Source organism: Rhincodon typus, chromosome 23, assembly GCF_021869965.1.
Source record: "Rhincodon typus isolate 14 chromosome 23, sRhiTyp1.1, whole genome shotgun sequence".
In the NCBI taxonomy this organism is placed as follows: Eukaryota; Metazoa; Chordata; class Chondrichthyes; order Orectolobiformes; family Rhincodontidae; genus Rhincodon; species Rhincodon typus.
This window is the reverse complement of record NC_063354.1, coordinates 20,302,370-20,323,887: the sequence shown is the minus strand read 5'-3', so window position 1 is coordinate 20,323,887 and position 21,518 is coordinate 20,302,370. Positions and strand designations below refer to the sequence as shown.

General features: G+C 39.7%; 1 protein-coding gene across 1 annotated transcript in view; it reads right to left on the bottom strand.

Moving 5' to 3' along the window:
* sdk2b (sidekick cell adhesion molecule 2b) overlaps window positions 1-21,518 on the bottom strand; it is a 428,005-nt gene that overhangs the window by 138,047 nt on the left and 268,440 nt on the right. The window contains exons 31-36 of the mRNA XM_048611111.1: window positions 18,821-18,876; window positions 18,557-18,627; window positions 13,346-13,481; window positions 9,565-9,621; window positions 6,913-7,014; window positions 2,946-3,061 (exon numbers count right to left, since the gene is read on the bottom strand). Coding sequence (XP_048467068.1) covers window positions 2,946-3,061; window positions 6,913-7,014; window positions 9,565-9,621; window positions 13,346-13,481; window positions 18,557-18,627; window positions 18,821-18,876 — 538 coding nt within the window. The remainder of the gene's footprint in view (window positions 1-2,945; window positions 3,062-6,912; window positions 7,015-9,564; window positions 9,622-13,345; window positions 13,482-18,556; window positions 18,628-18,820; window positions 18,877-21,518) is intronic.

Here is a 21,518-nt window from a genome sequence, read left to right as displayed (position 1 = left end):
GGGAGGTCATTTAGCTCAAGAGAATGAACCAAAGGACCAGAATCAGTGATTCTGTACTTCCCACATACATGAAAATTCAGGTCAAGGAGTCTGAATGTGATCTATTAAACAGAGTTCTGCAAATGCGTTGTAACAAACCAAAGGAAAACACATCAATATAGGACTTTCATGAACACATCATCCTTATATAATTCAATCAGTCTTGGTCATGACCCTGCATTACTCGTAAAAGAACCACTGTCTTCAAACATCTAATGAATTATCTTTGTTATCATACAATTAACCTCTTGTGTATTTCTCCTCCAGTGATTATGAGGGACTGTGATTGTTATTTTTAAAAAAGTGATTATATCATGCTATTTTTGAAAAGAGCAGAAATTACAAGTATTCTGATTTTTTAAAATGTTTAATATCCTAAACTCTTACCAACCGTGACTATTAAACATAAGGTCGAGGCTGAGGCTATTGATGATTCACACAGTTATAGTTAAGCCATAAAGGCCTATGACATACCAGTTTTAATGACACCAACCTCAAAATTTATAAAGCACCTCTAACATAATAAAACATCCCAACACACTTCCAGGAGAATTATAAAACAAAATATAACCCCAAGCTAGATAAAGGAGATATTGTGTCAGAGACCAAAAGCTTGTTAAAAGAGGGAGGTTTTATGAAGTTTTTTTAAAGGAGGGAAGTAGACAGGTTGGGATCAACGCAATTGAAGACATGCTGCTCAATCGTGGGAAGGAAAGGTCAGAATTAGAGAAATACAGATATTCCAGAGACAGAAGTAGGGAGCAGTTAGGCCACACAGGGATTTGAAAATAAGGAGGAGAATTATAAAACAAATTATTGCTTTCCTGGGGCCAACCTAAATTTGTAAGCACTGGATGATAGGATAGCAGAAGGAGGCTGGGACAGAGGAGGAGTTGAATGATGTTACAGAAATGGAATAGAGGGTTCTAGTGATGGCATGAATGTGGGGTCAGAAGTTTATCTCAAGTCAAGTGTGACACCAAGAAGAGGAGTGAAGTTGGTAGTGAGGGAACAGAGTTTGAACTGGCAACCTTAAAAATAGTCTCGGTTTTCCCAATAAATAACTTGAGAAAAACTGCTCCTCGTCCACTATTGGATGTCAGATAAGCAGTCTGATTAGTAACAGCGGAAGAGTCAAACATGTTGGTGGTGAGTCTTGTCCAGTAGAAACAGATATGAATTGAGATGCTTCTGTATATCATGAGGTAACAAAGACACCAGCAGTCATGTGGAAGAAACTGTGAGGAAATGAGGGGTAGTCCGTTGGAGTGTGAGATAAATTTACAGGGAACAGTAATAAATATATTTGTGTAAATGGAAGACTTTGCTGAGTCAGAAAGCAGAAACTCATAGGTAGGAGGAAACCAGGACAGACCATAAGCTACCAGCCGGGACAAGGATTTCCTCATCTCTGCAATGTGCAGAATAGAACTCCAAGCAACAAGCTTCAAAGGAACATAAACCAGTGAAGTAGAGGTTGGTGTCAGCATACGTGTGGAAACAACACTGTGCTTTTGGATAATGTCACTGAGGGACAGCTTGTAGATTCAAAATAGGAGGAAATAACCAACTTGTACTGAATTAGTTTTATCTCAGTGGGGTTAATAACAGATGCACTATAATTCTCCTCACCATTCTTGGATCAAGGAGGGGAAAAAACATCAGCGCGCTTTCACAATTTAGCAGTCACATCATGAGAATCAGTGGAGGACAGGTTTGCATTCATTTCTAAAAATTGTGTGGCAGATCTCCATTCTTAACAGCATTATGGAACAACAACACCAGACTGCAGAAATTTAACAAGATAATTCAGCCATCACCTTATCAAGGACAATCGAGAATGGGAAACAAATGCTAGCCTTACCAGCAATGCTCACATCCCAGGAGCAAAACATAAAACAAAAGAGACTTTGTATGGGCATGAAGTCAATCCAGACTGTGTCATATGATACATTGTTCAGCTTTGCACGGCCTCAGTGGCAATAATTGGTTTATGTTCCCTGGAAGATTGTGGCTCGGGGTCCCATTCTGGACACTGGAGAGATAGCCATTCTTGTTTCTTCTTGGATATGTGGCCTGTAATGGTTTCCCCTTGTTTATGAATGACTGTTGTCTTACTGTAAGCAATTATGTAAACTCTTTTATTTGAATATTCTGCATAATATTGTTGTCTGTAATCTCACTTGTACAAACTTGGAGTGGCATAGTGGCTCAGTGGTTAGCACTGCTGCCTCATAGTGCTAGGGACTCCGGTTCTCCCTCTATCTGTGTACGTTTCCTCCCACAATCCACAGATGTGCAGGTTAGGTGGATTGGCCATACTGAATTGTCTTGTAGTGTCTGAGGTTGTGCAGGCTACGTGGATTAGCCATGGTGGATTAGCCATGGGAAATGTAGATAGGGTAAGTGATGGCATCATCTTCGGAGGGTCAGTGTGGACTTGATGGTTGAATGGTCTGCTTCCACACTGTAGGGATTCTATGATGTCATCTTTTGTTTACAGTCTGTTGAAAGTGACTATAGATGTCACTGTTATATTTATTCAGCATTTAACTAACAATAATAATGAGAATGGATACCATAATAATCTATGTATTCAAAAATAATCCATTGGCTGTAAAACTCTTGGGAACATTTTTAAGATACAAAAGGCTCAATGTAAATTCAATGTTTCTTTGCAGCTCCATGTGTAAACTAACATGTTATTCAGTTTGTACATCTGTCCTGTGTAATGGCAATGAAATTTTTTTCAGCATCCTATACAAGCCTCTTTGCACAGTCCACTTAGTTTTCATTCAAAGCTTTTTACCAGACTATGTATACAAGGTTCCATGAACTGCTCCTGTCCTTAATGTAATTATTTGAGCTCCTTTCTCTTTCCACGATTTTGCACAAATTGGTTATACCTTATATCCTTGTATGTCTCCATTCTGTGCTTCAGGTGGAGGAGGCTCCCAAGTCAGGTCTAACTGTGTTGCTGTTGAGCTTTGCACCTGAACATTTTGAGGTGGCGCAGTGGGGACTAAATTAAAAAAATAGGGGAGGTATTAAGCACAACAATAAAAACACATTGCTAATATACATGTAAAGTATGAGAGGACATCATTTAAAATATCACAACTTTCCACATTTGACAAAAATGTTAAGTTTAAATAATACCTCTCCTCCCTTGGTTTGACTTAGATTCACAGAATCTTACAATAAAAGAGACCATATGTTTCGTCATATCTATGGCACTCTTAGAAAAAGCTAATAGATTTATTCTGCCCCAATTATACTTAGCTCTACTTCTCCATCACAACCCTAGATCCTATGACTGTAACTGTCACTAATTATTTGTCCTAAATTGTAGCTCAACGTTGATAAGGCTGTTTTAATACCCATTAAAAACTCTGCATTCTAAGAGATTCCATTCCTGTTCCTAGATCCCAAATCATGTTCAAACTGACAGTGTGCATTGTTACACTCAAACTTATCTTTAAAACATAGATTTGGTCTATCAAGAACAGCCACCTTCAGTCCAAAATATAATTCATTCTCTATCAGACACCGTCTACTGCTGAGATCCTCATTTGTGCTTTTGTCATTTCTAGCCTTGAAATTTTAATTGCTTCTTTGTTAGCCTCCTGAGCTAAACACAGACTAAACAACAACTCATTTCAGACTTTGGTCTCCTTATCCTATCCTACTTTAAACCCCACTAATCCATGATCCTGAACACCAACCAACTTATCCCGTAACATCAAAATTATCAATCATTCTGTAGTTTTTCCTTTTGTGTTACCATTTCTACTTACATTGTTTGCTTTTCATAACTCTGACAGACATTTTGTTCCTCTCTTCTTTTTCTGTACCTCCAACAGCCCTATTGAAACTTACTTCTACGGTATATTCAATCACATTGCCAAATTCAAATAACTTTTTAATCTGCTTAGATAGACTTTAAACTGTGAGGTAGCTAAGTACAACTTGCCACAGTAAACATGCTACAAGCATCTAAACTTCTGTTTAATGTCTGTCCATGCAATTGCTTATTTTAGAAAAAAATAACAAACTGGCTAAAACAACCAAACATATTTGACTCTTGTTATCAATTAATTGCCTAAGCCACAGGTTAATTCTTGCAATTTTTGAGCTCTCAACCTCAGGAAAGTTATTGGGGGAATATGTTTAATTAAACTATGGTTCTTCACAAAGAGAGAGGAAATATAGGAGGGGTAATTTCAAGGGGAGCTTCATATCGACTTGGTCACTTGTTCACTCTCTTAGCTGAAGACTAGTATGTGTTCAGTAAATACACATCAGCAAATATTTTTGAAATGTGCACAGTCCATACCAATTAGCTCAGTAACATGCTCAACTGGCAGTAAATGAATAAAATAGAGGGCAGGCTGTCAATTTTAGCAGTGACCACCTTCTATGTTATTGGAACCAGGCTGGGGGGTGGGCAGGAAGGTGGTGGATTGGCCAGTATAATATCTACATCCCTCAAAAAACATATCCAGTGAGGAGCAAATTACTGCAGATGCTGTAATCTGAGCTGCAATCAAAAGTGCTGGAGATCACAGTGGTTCAGGCAGCATCCATGGAGTGAGAGCAAGCTAACGTTTTGAGTTTAGATGACTCTTCAACAGAGCTGAAGTGAAGTGTGGAGAGGGCAGCATTTGTGCTATAGTATGAGGGGGGAGGTTGGAGTGCGGTGGGAGAAAGGATGTTGAAAGGTCAGATTAAGTGATCGGAATGTGAGAAGGGCAGAACATAGTGTGTCTAACCACCAGACTGGGAGGAATGGACAGTGCCACTGGGGTTTGGGAAGGGGAGAGAGAGAGAGAGGGTGAGAGAGAATGTAACAAGCAAAGCTTAAAGAAAGGGAAGGAATGGGTTCACATTTCGAAGATGTTGAACTCAATATTGAGCCCAGAAGGTTGTAAACTACCTAGTTTGAAGATGAGATGTTGCTCCTCCAGTTTGATTCGCTGGAGCACTGCAGCAAGCCGAGGACAGATAAGTGGGCATGTGAGCAGGGCGCTGTGTTAACATGACTGGCTACAGGAATGTCAGGGTCATGCTTGCGCACAGACCAGAGGTGTTCTGCAAAGCCATCACTCAGCCTGCGTTTAGTTTCTCCAGTGTAGTGTAGGCCACATTGGGTGCAGCGAATACAATACACAAGATTGGAGGAGGTACAGGTGAAATGCTGCTTTACCTCGAAAGATTGTTTAGGCCCTTGGATGGTGAAGGGTCAGGTATTTTATCTTCTGCAGTTACATGGGAAGGTGCTGTGGGAAGGAGAAGTTGTGTTACTGGTTGTGGAATGGACTAGGGTGTCCCAGAGGGAACGATCCCTGTGAAATGCAGACGGGGGGAGTGAGTGGAATATGTGTTTGGTGGTGGTGTTCTGCTGGAGTTGTCTGAAATGGCAGAGAATGATCCTTTGAATGCAGGTGGGTTTGAAAAGTGAGGACATGTGGGACTCAATCATGCTGTTGTGAGTGACAGGAAGGGGCAAGGGTGGAAGCACGGGTGATAGGTCTGGGTGCAGTTCAGGGTCCTGTCAATCACTGTGGGTGGGAAACCACAGTCATGGAAGAAGGAAGCCATGTCAGCAGCGCTGTTTTGGAAGGTGCTCTCGTCCAAACAGATACAATGTAGGTGAAGGAATGGGGAGAATGGGATGGAGCCCTTGCAGGACATGGGGTGGGAAGAGTTGTAGTGATGGTAGCTATGGGAGTCAGTGGCTTTCTAGTGGGTGGCAGTGGATAGTTTATTCCCCGAAATGGAGACAGAGAGGTCAAGGAAAGGAAGGGAAGTGTTGGAATTGGACAATGTGAAAGTTATAGGGGGTGGAAATTGGAGGCAAGATGAACAAATTTTTCAAGGTTCAGGCTGGAGCAAGAAGCGGCATTGAAACAGTCGCTGATGTACCAATAAAAGAGTTGTGGGGGGGGTGCAGTGTAGAACTGGAATAAGGATTGTTCCACATGCCCCATAATGAGGCAGGCATAACTGGGACCCATGCAAGTGCACATAGCCACTCCTTTGACTAGGCAGAAGTAAGATGAATTAAAGGAGAAATTGTTCAGTGAGAGAACACATTCAGCCAAGCAGAGAAGAGTGTTTGTTCAGGCCTCCGGTCGAGGAAAAAGCCGAGAGCTCTCAGACCATCCTGCTGGGGAGTGGAGCTATACAGGGATTAGACATCCATGGTGAACAGGTGGCAGTTAGGGCCAGGGAACTGGAAATTGTCAATATGGCGGAAGGCATCAGAGGAATTGTGGATGTAAGTGGACAGGGTCTGAACAAGTGGAGAGAGGATAAAATGAAGGTATGAGGAAATGAGGTTGGTGGGGCTATCAACAGCCTTTTTGCCCCAGCACTCCAACCTTCCCCCTCGCACTGTTGCATAAATGCTGCTCCCTTCACACTTCACTTTAGCTCTGATGAATAGTCATCTCGACTAGAAACGTTAGTTTGCTCTCTCTCCATGGATGCTGCCTGACCCTCTGTGATTTCCAGCATTTTTTGTTTTCATGTTCAGTAAGGAGTTGAGAGTGAGTAGTTGTATGTATAATCTAGTCAATGGTCAGCCTATAGTGCACTTTAAAATGCATTCAGTTTTTATGCAATAAAATGTTTCCACTAATTAGAAAATCTGCAGACAGGTACAGATTGTGATGTCTATTTATTAGGAGTCAAAAGATTAAAACATTGAGATTTTTCCAGCAACTATTTCAGGTAAATGAAGCTTAAAAACAAATACATACAGAGCTTGATGCAGAACTGCTACATTTCCAAAATAAACTTTTCTGGCGCTTAAAATTCCTCCATATCTTCGCCTACCCCCACCCCCTACGTTAATGCTGGTTGGCTTACCTGCTTCACCTACGAATACTTCTTGAGGTGAGCTGGTAGGACCCTCGCCCACTGCATTGTAGACACTCATTCTGATTTCATATCGCCTGTGCTTGCTCAGATCTACGCAGATTCAGACAGAAAGTCAATATAACTGACCTAAATGAGATGTCAAGTACATTTTCAATGCTTAATTATTCTAATCAAAAATTATTCCTTAAAACCTTCCTAACTAAAGGCTATCCACTGTTAACTAAATATGCAAGTGATGGATATTGGCTGACATTTTGTTTCTGAATCTAGATCTCTGCATTGACTGTGGCAGACTTCACTCAGCTACTATCTCCCCCACCTCCCTTAAATCTTTCCTGCCCTCATCAATCTAGTCCTATGCCTCTCATAATACTTTACATTTCATTTTTTGCAATCTGATTCTTATCTAGGCCCATTTTCTACTAAGCACTACTTTGGCTTAAATCATGAAAACCCTATTTCCTGTGGGAGTTTGTAAAACAAAAATAAAATCTTTAGAAACCAAAATAAACTATATCATGGTAAAGTTGAAGTTGAGAAGGTTTGGTTTCTCAGCAGGGCCTTTTTCTCTTGAGTCTACAATGACTGTTTTTATGAAGCTAAGATGATGGTCTCCAAATCTAATCCTTAGTATAACTTAACATCAATGCTCTGATGTAAATAATCTGTGTCAGACTTATCCTCCTTTCTTAAAATAAAAGCACTGTATCTTTTGCAGTCTTTCAATATTGTAATAACCATAACAATACCAAGAGAATGTTACTTTATTTTGACAGTTCTGCACAAATTACTGTCCCGGTCTCCTTTAGCATCCTAGATCCTAGTACCTAGAGTTGGCAATCTTTTAAACTTGTCAGCAAATTTTTTTTTAAGCTGATTACAGTCAAGCTATTAAGTCAGAAGGATGTAAACTCAGGTGCCACCGAGATGCCCGCTCTTGTGGTTTGAACAATATGTTAAAGATCTCCTGATATTATTCTGAGAGGAACAAATAATTCTGTAGGTACATTGACCAACGTGGCTTCCTTTATCAACAGCATGAGAAAAAAAACAAATCAACCAGTCATTTGCACGACTTACTTGTAGAACTTACAGTGCATAAACTGGCTTCAATATTGCCAACAAAATAAGTAATGCCAAAAAGTAATCAACTGTGTGTTCCTAAAGCACTTTGGCACATTTGAAGCAGATGATATGAATTTAAGACTATCTTTCTTTTCTTTACCAAACATCACCTCCCTGGAAACTTTGAAATATTTGTTGATACACATTATAGTGTGACAGCTAACAAATATTATCAACTCTGATTTAACATTGATTAATCCATTTTTAATCTTTTAAAAAATAATTTTGCAAATTATTCTTGTACTGCTCTACTATAATGTTCAAAAAGTAGTTTATTACTGTGTTTATCTTCTGCTTTATTTCTCCCCTATGGCCTTTCTGCAATATATTTCAATATTTCCTTATGTTCCTTCCAAAGTTCATCCTGTCCTTTTGCTCTCAAGGTTTCATGGAATCTGTTTTTTTTTGTTATCTTTGTGTTGATTTTCTGATTCATCCATTTTGGAGATGGCTCATTTAGCTTGGACTAATTTTTCTGCATTTTCCATTTTTTTAATATTTAACGTTACACCTTTAAAAGATCTACATTTGTCCTTGGCAGCTACCTTGATGAATTTCTTTCACTCCATAGTTAATCCATTAAAATATTTTGTGTCGAAATGATATATTTATTTCCCACTCCTTGTACTGACAGAGAGATGTTCAGAGCTTTGATCATGTCATGTACTTTAGCCCAAAGGAGGAACAATTTATAAATATTAGAAGCATCTTGACTGCTTAAGTATAACAATATTAAGTATAACAATATTAAGTATAACAATACTGGGTATGCATGACACATTGCAGTCAAATTTACCATCCTATTGTCAAGGTCTGAAGAGTGTCATGTGGTGGCAGGGCTGGATTTTTAAAATATTTGTTCATAGGATGTAGGTATTGCTGGCTGGATCAGCATTTATTGTCAATCCCTTATTATCCTTGAACTGAATGGCTCTCTAGGCCACTTCAGGGAGTAATTAAGAGTGTCATTACTGTGGGTCTGGAGTTATGCATAGCATACTTCATTCCCTAAAGGACATTTGAATACAGATGGGATTTCACAACAATTGACAGTGATCACATGGTTGCCATTAGAAGAGTTTTTAATTCCAACTTTTTATTGATTTCAAATTCAGCATTTTGCCTTTCCAATAATCTGCCTCCAATGAATCTGCTCACTTTGTATGTATCTCCATTTCTTGATATTCTGTAATATCTTTCACCCTTCCGTGTTGTACTATTGCTCTCAGTGGCTTTCACCTCCACAGCTGCTAGTGGCTAAATAAATCTGATATCTCTTGTGGTGAGAGAGAAGGGTGTCAGCTTGAGTGTATAACCCTCAACGTGGGTACAATGGAACACAGCCAAATGACGTCTACATCTCTAAACTCCGAACTGAAGAACACTTATTTGTATGAGATCCCAAAAGATGGCGAACACTCATGGAGCTGTAAGTCTGCTTGGTTTATTGCCTTCTGGAAAGATGCAGAGAAATTGTGTTAAAACATAGAGAAAGGAATGAGAAAGTTAACTTACTGTCCAGTTCATATTGCGCTAGGGTTGAGTCACTAAGGTTCCGAACATTATACACAGCTACAGGATGTGTGATAAAATGAAGAGATAGTTTACAATGAACAGTGAATATTAGTGCGCAAAAACATCAATCAAGTTACTTTCATTTAAGCACCAGCAGCAGGCATAACTGAACAACACAGTAATAATCTTGCACTGGTGGTGGTAAGTTAATCTAGGGTTATTGAAACAAAGTCAAAACAAGGTTAGAAAAACACAGACAACAAACTGAAACCAATGAATACAATGAGACATTGAATGTTGCAGCGTGTACTGCACAATGATTGTTTAAATATTGGTTAATAATACACATGGCCAATACAATTTACTGCTAACTCTATAGACATTACTTTTTATATAAATCCTGTGTTAGATGGTGTGTATAGTGAGGTTCCTGAGATGATATAGCACAATTCTACATTACTATTATTGGTGAGGCCTACTAGGCTGCTCCATTTCCTCTGTGTGTCTGTAACAGTTTAAGTCATGTGTTACAGGCGACAAATAAATAGTTGGGAAGATCTCAATGATCACAGAAAAACATTCAATGCTATTAAATGTCATTACGCACTAATTCTCTACAGATGTTAAAATTACTAAAGCTTATTGACATGAAACAAAGAAGGAAAAGATTGTAACGTTCGCTTTTTTTTCTCAGTTTGCATCATCTTAGTTAGGCCACTTTTGGAATATTGTGTTCAATTCTGGTCTCCCTGCTATCGGAAAAATGTTGTTAAACTTGAATGGGTTCAGAAAAGATTTGCAAGGATGTTGTGAGATTGGAGGGTTTGTGCTGCAGGGAGAGGCTGAATAGGCTAGGGCTATTTTCCCTGGAGCGTCGGGGGGTGAGGGGTGATCTTATAGAGGTTTATAAAATCATGAGGGGCATGGATAGGATGAATAGCCAAGGTCTTTTTCCCCAGAGTAGGGAGTGCAAAACTTGGGGCCATAGGTTTAAGATGAGAGGGGAAGATTTAAAAGGCACCTGAGGGGCAACTTTTTCACACAGAGGGTGGCGCGTGTATGGAATGAGGAAGTGGTGGAGGCTGGTACAATTACAACATTTAAAACCCATCTGGATGGGTATATGAATAGGAAGGGTTTAGACAAATATATGCCACATGTGGGCAAATGAGACTAGATTAAATTAGGATATTGGGTCAACGTGGGCAAGTTGAACCAGAGGGTCTGTTTCCGTCCTGTATGACTCTATGACTATGACTGTATAGTATATACTAATTTGACTATATGTTACACAGTCAATATTTCATGATCCATAGTATCATATAGACATTGAAAAGCTTTAGATTTTGTTCAGTTTTCAGTGAGTCACGTGGATGGTCACAATAATTGTATGTGGCAATCTTTATGCAAAAAAGGTAATTGAATATCATACCACAGTTTTATTAATACAAAGCAACACATTTGGAGTGTTTATATTCTTCAAACTTTTTACTGCTGGGAAATAACATGTTTCCCACTTGTTTCTCATGGGTTTACGTTTCAGTATTGCTTTCTTTAACAGACCTTCAGCAATGTGCCTTCAGTCCAACAGCACTGATACCTACTGGTGATACGCGTCTGTTGTATTTCTGAGTGAGAATGCCAATTTATTGCCAAATGATAAAACTTACCAGTTTTTAAGATTTACTTATGGGATGTAGACATTGCAACATAAATATGCCAGGATTTACTGCTCTTGAGAAGACCATAAGGCCACAAGCTTTATTGGTCCATTCAGCCCATCAAACATGCTGTACCATTTGACTGACTTATAGTTACTGTTTATTTGTCTCCCTTTTTCAATAAGGGTTTTGCATTGCTGGATTTCGAATCTCCTAAATCTTCTCTATAATCTGAGGGTTCTTGGAAGTTTACTATGAGTGTATGCACTTTCTCTGCAGCTACTTCCTTTAAAATGCTCGGCGATACCCATCAGGTCCAGGGGACTTAACAGCATTTAGCCCCATTAATTTCCCTTGTACTTCTCATCTAGTGATAGTTATTACGTTTATATCCTCCCACCCCTTTAGTTCTCGATTATTTGGTATATTTTAATTGTTATAAGTATTTTCTACCATGAAGACTGATGCAAAGAATTTATTCAACTGCTTTGTTATTTCCTTGTTTCTCATTATTATCTCCCTGGTTTCATTCCTTAAGGCCACTTTAGCCTTTCTTTTTATGTATTTAAAGAAACTCTTGCTGTCTGGCTTGATATTATTTGCATGTTTGCCTTAATAGTTTGTTTTCTCTCTCTGTTGTACTTTTTTGGTCATTTTTTGTTGATTGGGAAAATTTTAGAAGTCCTCTGGTTTACCACTTATTTTTGTCACATTGTACATTTATTTTTGTTTCAGTTTGACACAGGCCTTAACTTCCTTGGTTATTTTCTCAATCATCTGCCATTGCTCCTCCATTGTCATTTCTGCTGTAGACCTTCTTATGTCCAATCCAGCCAACTTTTTCCCTCATACCTATCCAATTGCCCTTATTTAAATTTAGCACATTTGTTTATGACTCAAGTTTCTCTTTGTCAAAATGAATGCAAAATTCTACCACGTTATGGTCACTGTTCCTCAAGGGATTTTTTATTCTGAGATCATGTATTAAATCTGTTTCATTACATATTGCCAAATCCAAAATAGCCTAATATCTGGTTAGATCCCCAACGTTTTGTTCTCACAAATTGTTCTGAATACACTCAATAAATTCATCCTTATGGCTGCTTTTGTCAAATTGATTTTCCAAATCTACATGAAGATTAAAGTCACTACTGATTAAAGTATTGCCTTTTTTATATGATTTTGTTATCTGAGATTGTTCTGTAGGCCACTTTTTTGAGTGAAACTCAGTGGTGGCTAAAATACACTTTTTTTTGTTGTAGACCTGGAATGACATGAAGGGCAAACTAGGTAAGAGCAGCAGATGTCCTTTCCAAACAGACATAATGGACTGGATGGAGTCTCATGACAATCTATTATCTTAAAATTAAAGATTTTTATTCCAGACCTTATTGCAATTAGTTAAATTTAACTTTTTCATTGTTATATGCTGGGATTTGAATTAATGTCTCCGGTTAGAAATCCATGATTATTAGTCTAGTAATATAACCAGCATGAGCCCTGGTTCATTTGGTTCATAGTCATAAAACTTCTGATTCAAAATGATGATTCTAGAAAATGATGATTTACTTCAAATGTAAACTCAGGTCTTAAATTACTTCTTTTAGGATTTCAGAGAAATGGAAGTGCTGATAATTTTGAGAAGAATTTGATTAGTTTATACATGCAGTTTGTAAAAAACACAGTCCTTTCTGTTAATTCCTGTTGCTGTGTTGATTGAGTTTCAACAATCACAGTCATGGTAAAACACAACTCAATTTTTTTGGATGGCAAGTGATACTTTTTGCAGGAAATATAGTCCTCATTTGTATCGTACCCGACAAAAATCACTAAAGACTGCATAAATCCACAGAATTTAGAGGCTATAACAACCATAATGGAGAAATTCCAATCACCTCTGACTTAGTTGAAATCAGATATAAGCCCCAGAAGTGAAAGGACAAAATTGTAACATGCTGTCGCACCAATTCTCCTGGAAGGAGCTTATTCACAGGAACAAACTATACATGCTTGCAGAGGAAAATTATAATTCAAATTGCCAGGCTAATACCATGCAAACTAATAAAACAACAGTGATCTGTACACTTGTGTAACAGAATATAACAACAAAATAGACTTACGTGTGAGTTCAGACCACTTAGCATTGGGATTGTTCACACTGCGAAGCGTAAAGCTTTTGTAACTATCATAAACTAATTCTCGGTAGCGAATCCGATACCCTAAAAGGATTCCATTAATTTTCTCTTCAGCAGGAGGCTTTGGAGGAGTAAAAAAATCTGTCAGTAGGCAATTAAAAACCAAAAGAACTGTCAATGCTGTAAATCAGGAACAAAAACAGAAGTTGTTGGAAAAGCTCAGCAGGTCTGGCAGCATCTGTGAAGAAAAAATCAGAGTTAACGTTTTGGGTCCGGTGACCCTTCCTCTGAGTTCTGAGCTTTTCCAGCAACTTCTGTTGTTGTGTCAGTAAGCAATTACTTTACAAAGATTGGGCAGTGAGTTGTCGCTAAGTGTAATGATTGGAAGGAGGTCAGCCAGGCGGATCTCATAGAATGTGGGTTCCCTGATTGTACCAGATTAACAGTCTCAATCAGGGAGCCCTGGCTGACAGATAAAAACAGGAGAGTCAGGGGTTCTGTTCACTCTCGTAGCCAGCTCTGAGCTAGCAGGGGTCGGTGTCATGTATTATGCATGCGTAAATAAATGATGACATGGTGACAGGATACCGACTCTCATGGAGTTCATTCCTGCCGTCGAGGACTGGGCCCAGCTATGTGGAAAGAATGCAGTACTTTTTCTGGGAAAATGGACATTGGGGCAGATAAAAAGAAATGAGTAATCCTCCTGGATGGCTTGTGGACCCACAGCTTTTTTGGTTATTAGAAGCCTAACTTTCCCTGAGGCACCAAATACTAAAACCTTTCAAGAGTTGATGGATTTAGCCAAGGAATGTGATGACCCCCAGCCTCCACTAATTCTGAGATGCTATGGGTTTTAGTCTGCAGTTCGAGAACCAGGGGAATCCAGGTTGGGATTTTTGACAAGGTTAAGATGACTGGCAGAGACATGTGATTTTGGTTTAACCGTAAGTGAGATGCTGACAGACTGTTTGGTATGTGGGATTAATGATGGAACCGTGCAAAAGCACCGAATAGCTGAGGCCCAACTAGTCTTCAAACAGGCAACACAACTGGCTTTGTCATTAGAAAATGTGGTAAGTGGAGTATGTGAGTTACAGGGTATTCTGATGGAAGTGGACGGCCTCGCCAGGTTTACTGAGCTTGGGGAACACCACTTGAATGAACTGCATAGCCTCATTCAGCACATTTCCTGAACAGAGGGACTCCAGGTCAGCCCACAGCAAAACCCCAAAAGAAAGCGAAGCCTCACTGAAATGGTTAAAATTTTCTCAAGGTTTTGGGCTGGTGGGCCATTTATAGTTGCTGCCGGTATGCGGACTCAAGGCAGCAAAAGAGTCCCACTAGGCCTGAATTCAGTGAGAGAACTCATAGGCCGTATCCAGGAGAGTGCACCTACATCTGGTTCGGAACAGTTAAAATGTTTAGCAACATCCAAATCAGAACCAATCAAAATAAATGACTGGGTAAATGGGCACCCAGTGCTAATGGAGGTCGATACCAGTGTGGCTGTATCAGCAATTGCGGAAGTAGTCTTTAGCAAAATTCGCTTTGGACTCCAATCCTTACGTTTGCATAAGACCTTGGCCAGGCCGCGAACCTATACTGTGGAACCTGCATAGATTAAGTGTACAACTTTGGTTTCTGTCTCTTATGAGAAGTAACTGGTTCACTTACCAAGGATTATAGTAAAAGGTTCAGGCCCAGGCTTGATCGGGTAAAATTGGTTGAGAAAGATTCAACTTGATTGGCTTTTTGGATTAGAAAATGGCTGCCTGAGTGAAGGCTAATTAAATACTCGAAGGTTTTTCAGAAAGGTCAAGGAACTAGCAAGTGGCCAAGGCCACCTTGCGTGTTGACCAGTAAGTAATTCCAAGATTCTGCAAGGCCCGCCCAGTGCCACTTACGTTACTTGCAGAAATAGAGGCAGAAATCAGGAGGCTGGAAAGCGAGAGAATCAAACCGGTGCAGTTTGTAGAATGGGCAGCACCGGTCGTATCAATTGTGAAGCCCAATGGTTTGGTTTGCCTTTGTGGGGATTTCAAGCAAACATTAAACTGCTTTTCACAGCTGAATAAACACCCAATTCCTTGCATAGAGGACTTGGGTGCAAAACTGGCTGGCACGCTGTCCTTCACGAAGTTGGACATGAGCCATGCGTACCAGCAATTGTGATTAGATGAGAAGTATGCTACAATTAATATCCATAAGAGTTTGTACCAGTATACAAAACTGCGAGCTGGGATATCAACAGCCTGTGTCACTTTCCAATGGATGATGAAGAAAATTTCACAAGGTCTACCCCAGATCCCCATTTATCTGGATGACATGCTAATAACCGGGAAGACCTATGAAGAGCATTTCGAGAACTTGGACATAGTGCTTAAATGTTTCTCCAAGGCGAGTGTACATGAACTACTTGGTCCACAGAGTCGACAAGACCAGGTTACACCCATCAGAAGGTAAAGTGAGGTTGATCAAAGGTGCTCTGCTCCTACATATGTACCGGAGTTTAGGTCTTTCCTTGGGTTGGTGAATTTTTACAGAAAATTCATACTTAACGTGGCCTTCATCCTGGCACCCTTACATCTGCTATTGTAAAAGGGTTTTCTTTGGAAACAGTTGTGTAGTCAAGATGTACCTTTTAGGGAAATGAAGAAGCAGCTATTGTAAGAGGCATGGTTGATGCAAGGTTAAGGTCCCGTGACATACAAAATTCGGAATGGAGAACAAGCACATGTACCCACATGAAAGCTGCAATCTCACAAACAGGGCAGGAGCAAACCATATCCAGCCCCTCAGAACATTCAGCAAGGCTGTCAGAACCTGTAGGTTCTCTTCCTCCGCAAAGCGTCGAAGAAACCTCTGAGGGTGAGATGGACACAGCAGATGTCGCAGTCTCAATGACATTACCACTCAAGGAAGATGAATTTTGGCCAAGATGCTCTGGGCCCAAGAGACGAACAATGCTCCAGTACACGTTGCCGGTATCCGAGGCAGAGTCGGAGGAACCGGACCTGGTATGAAAATATCCCAGGAGAAGCTACAGGAATAAGAATGGGCCTACATCCCCGGATTCCGGTCAGCCGAATAGATCTCATAGAATATGAGTTCCCTGATTTGGGCTGTTAATCTGGTCCAATGAGGGAGTCATGGCTGACAGACATAAACAGAAGTGTCAGGGATTCTGTTCACTCTAGGAGCTGGCTCTGAGCTAGCTGGGTCAGCGTCATGTACTATGCACATGTAAATAAAGGTGGCAGGATACCAACCCCTGTGGAGTTATTTTAGAAAGCCCTGTTCCACATGTTTCCACGTGGTACACAGTAGCAGTACAACACAGCACAGCATGAATATAATTTTGTGCAAGGAAAATCGTGTCTCACAAACTTGATTGAGTTTTTTGAGGACGTTACCAAATGATTGGCAGTGCAGTAGATGTTGTTTGTTTGGATTTTAGTAAAGCCTTTCACAAGGTTCCCCATGGTAGACTAATTAGTAAAGTTAGGTCACATGGGATTCAGGGTGAGATTGTCAATTGGATACATAATTGGCTTAATGGCAGGAGACAGAGTAATAGTGGAGGAGATAGCAAGAACTACAGATGCTGGAGTCAGAGACAACACAGTGTGGAGCTGGAGGAACACAGCAGGCCAGGCAGCATCAAAGGAGCAGGAAAGTTGATGTTTTGAGTCGGGACCTTTGTTCAGAAATGGGGAGGGGGAAGGGAGCTTGGAAATAAATAGAGAACAGGGGTGGTGCTGGGCAAGGTAGGTGGGATGGTAATAGGCTAGCGCAGATAGGGAGTGGTGCGGATTGGTCAATGGGATGAGTGGGGCGGATACATGGGAGAGAAGATGGACAGGTTGTGTCAGGTCAAGGAGGCGGAGATGAGAGGGAGGTTTGGACATGGGATGAGGCCAGGGATGGGAGATTTTAAAACTGGTGAATTCCATGTTTAGGTCATCATGCTGTGTGCACCTGAGGCGGAATATGAGGTGTTGCTCCTCCAATTTGCGGGTGGTGTAACTGTGACATTAGAGGAGGCCCATAGTGGAGGGTTGCTTTTTGGACTGGAGGCCTGTCACCAGCAGTGTTCCACAGGGATCGGTTCTGGGTCTTCTTTTGTCATTTATATAAATGATTTGGATGAGAACATAGAAGGCATGGTTATTAAGTTGTGGAGACACCAAAACTGGTGGCATTGTGGACAGTGAAGAATCTTTTCTACAATTACAAAGGGATCTTGATCAAATGGGTCAATGGACAGAAAAATGGCAGATGGAGATCAATCTGGATAAATGTGAGGTATTGCATTTTGGTACAACAAACAAGGGTAGGGCTTTTACAATTAATGGTAGGGTCTTGGGTAGTGTTGTGGAAAAGAGGGATCTCGGGCCTGGGGGGAAGGTATGTAACTTGTTGATGTTTGTGTCACATATAGACAGGGTGGTTAAAAAGGCATTTGGCACACTTGCCTTCATTGCTTAGTCCTTTTGAGAATAATAATTGGGAAGTCATGTTGAGGTTATACAGGACACTGGTGAAGCCTCTTCTGGAATATTGTGCCCAGTTCTGGTCGCCCAGTTATAGGAAGGATATTGTTAAGCTGAAGAGGGTTCAGAAGAGATTTACCGTCATGTTGCCAGGTATGGAACGTTTGAGTTATAAAGAAAGACTTGATAGGCTGGGATTTTTTCACTGGAGCATTGGAGGTGACCTGATAGATTTTTATAAAATAATGAGAGGTATAGATAGAGTTAATGGTAGTCGCCTTTTCCCTAGGATGGAGGATTTCAAGAAAAGGGGGCACATTTTTAAGGTGAGAGGAGAGACATTTAAAAAAGACATGAGAAGCAATTTTTTTTTACACAGGGTGGTTTGTGTGTGGAATGAACTTGCTGAGGAAGTGGTGGATGCGAGTAAAATTGCCTTTGTTTAAAAGACATTTGAATGGATACATGAATAGGAAAGGTTTGGAAGGATATGGACCAGAAGCAGGCAGGTGGGACTAGTTTAGTTTGGCATTATGTTTGGCTGGTTGGACTGAAGGGTCTGTTTCTGTACTGTATGACCCTAACCTCGAAATGAAGCAGCAAATTGCTGAAATTAATACTCACTTGGCTACATGCTGCCAGTAAAATTACAGACTTAAAAAATGAAATACGCAGTTTCAGAGCGGTATCTTAAACTCACCTGCCAACGAATCATTACTGAGGTTGTGGTATGTGGTGTGACAGAAAGAATTTCTGGTGCCTCATCTGGTGCTACAATAAAAAATTAAGCTTTTGTTTAAAGCCTTGTGACAGCATTATGATGTTAATAATTACAAGTATATGTAAAAACATTGCTTGTGATGCTAGTTATAGTATTCAGATTATTCATTACACATGCCTCCTCCTTCAGGTGAAAATTTTTAGATTTGTAAAGCTGCATTTCCTCAGTATATGGCAACAATACCATCTATATTCCCATTCATTTTTGAAAATGTTTCAAGGTTCTTCCCTCCTTTTCTCCTAAAGGCAGAGACCCAAATCTTATGAACTGAGTGGGAAGCCTATTTCTGACCCAGATCAAACAAAACTTAGCTGTGATTTTGAGATCCATCTTCTGATGGAAGACACTGCAGAACTTACTCAGCACAGGATAATATTTGTGGAAGCTACGGCCGCTTTCTGTGGTAGTCACTGTTGTATTCCATTAAGTAAACACAGGTTAAGTGTTCCAAAGCCTCTTCGAGAAATGCCAGAAAGAAACGCCTGAGGTGGTAGTTGGATGATGGGGTCAGTTAAGTCCAGAGGTACTTGGGTTAGGTCAAGCATGGGGGTGGGGAGGTAGTCATTGATGGTGGGTTCCAGATATGGTACAGTAAGTCTGGTTTACCACTGTTCAGAGATTGTAAGATCTGGGTCAGTGTCTCCTGTTGCTGTTTACCTTGTTCAAGTTTTATTTGAATCACAGAATTGCTATAGTGTAGAAGCAGCCATTAGTCCCATCTTCTCTGCAATGACTCTGAGCATTTTGACTATTGACTTTGTGCCAAATTCATGTCTTTTCGCCATAACCCTGCACATTGTTTCTATTTAAATAATCATCCAATGCTCTTTTGAATGCCTCAACTGAATACAGTTATTATTGGCAGATATCGCAGTTGAGTACAACAATCCAGTCATTATCTGATATCAATACATGTACTTAGCAGCATCCTCACTAGATAATGTTTAACAGCCATTTTCTTGACTAAATTTCTTCTTATTTCAGTGGGACTGAGAGCAATTATAATATCTAACTGCTTCTCATGTTTAAAATTCAATTTGGCAGCCATTGGGCTGTGCAGCCCAGGTTTTTCCAACTAATCCATTAATGAAACATATGTTGTTCTTAAGTTTATATAAAGTTAAACCTTGACCTTTTATTCCAGTCATTGGCACTATGAGTGTAACTATACATAAGATATCCTTATGCCATGTCTATTAGTTGGTCAGACTAAATTGATTTTTTTTTGCAATTTAGAAACTTCCAGCACGTGGATAAAATATTATACCTTAGTACTCTTGGTTTAATGCAGTAACATGATGAACATAATTACAAATGCAAGCATTTATAAAATTATGTTTTAAAACTGTTGTTTAATTTAGGTAAAATGAAGAAATGATAGCGGTCATCTGACCCATTTAGAATTTTGCTGACAGCAATGTGGGTGGCTTTGTTGTTGGCTTATTGGGAAGAAAATGCAGGATATTCACATCTGGACTACCAATGCAGTGACATGATCACTGTGCCACTGCCCCTCCCATATAGTGGTATTTGAATATTTGAAATGTAGATGAAGCTTCAACAATATTTTATGCTGACATTTGTCTCAAAATTACGTCAAGTCTTGCACAATTGAACTCCTGCTGAATGCATTTTCTCACATTTTACACAGTCATGTTCTGCAACATTTACTGCATACTTGCCAAAATACATGAATATTTCAGTCTTAAGTACCATTAACTTTTCGGTCTGCTCTAATTATTAACATTCAAAGTGAAATTGTAAACAACAGCATCGTTAAATTGCTTCTTATTACTTATGCTGCAAGTTTACAAGAATTCATATTTGAAAAAAAACATCATTTATAAAATAAATATTTTCACTGATAACATGCTGCATGGCCAAAGAACAATGAGTTTCTTTCCAGCATTAGAGGTTATTTGGTTTCTGCTGGAATGTTAACTGTTCTGTGACTGGTCAAAACAAACTGCTCTGAACTGTATCCATGAACTATTGGTGTGAAGTATTCCACTGACAGAGTTGAGGGATGCAGCAAAATAAAATCTGAAATTTGATAAACTACTTCAGCATGTTTTTAGCAACAAACTTGGATGTAGCAATGACAAGAGATTTCTAAGCAGATGGTTATTCAAAAACTCTAACTGAGCGACAAAAATAAAAGTGAGAAATGGACTAACTGCTCTGCAACTGTCCATTCTAACATGTACCCTCCAACCACATTGGAAAATTCAGTCTCTGATGTTAAATGTCATTGTATTATACACAATGACCAGTTTACATCCTCATATCTAGTGTTAGCTCTGTCTAACTTCACCATCCCACCTCAATTTATCTTGCCAACAATCTCCTTTTAACTCCTTATAATCTTGCTTTCTGTATTTCTGTAGCCACTTTCAACCTTTTCAGGCTAGTGCTTCTTCACCTATAGTCTCCTGTGTATTTCTACCACTGGCAGCTGTAGTACCAACAATGTTATTTCCAATTTTTTGGAATTCCTTTCCAAAACCAATCAACCTCTCCACTGCCCTGTCTTCCTTTAAGCTCCTCCTTAAAACACACTGATTTGACCAACTGTTCAGTCAGTTCCTTTTACTATGTACTTCTTTGGCTTGATGTTGATTTGCATTTGATTATGCATCTGGGAAATGGCTTGGCATGCTGTTTAGTGCCCAAAGAGCTACATAAATGCAAATTTAGTTGTAGTCATGCAGCTTGTGCTGCAAGAGGTTGCAGTTTGTCTATGGCAAATATGGACATTTGCTTCTGATAAAACATTTTGGTATATTCTGTGGAAGCAAGTGGGCTGAGCTCATAGTCATGTGCAGAGCTGGACGAACACAACAGGCCAAGCAGCATCAGAGGAGCAGGAAAGCTGACGTTT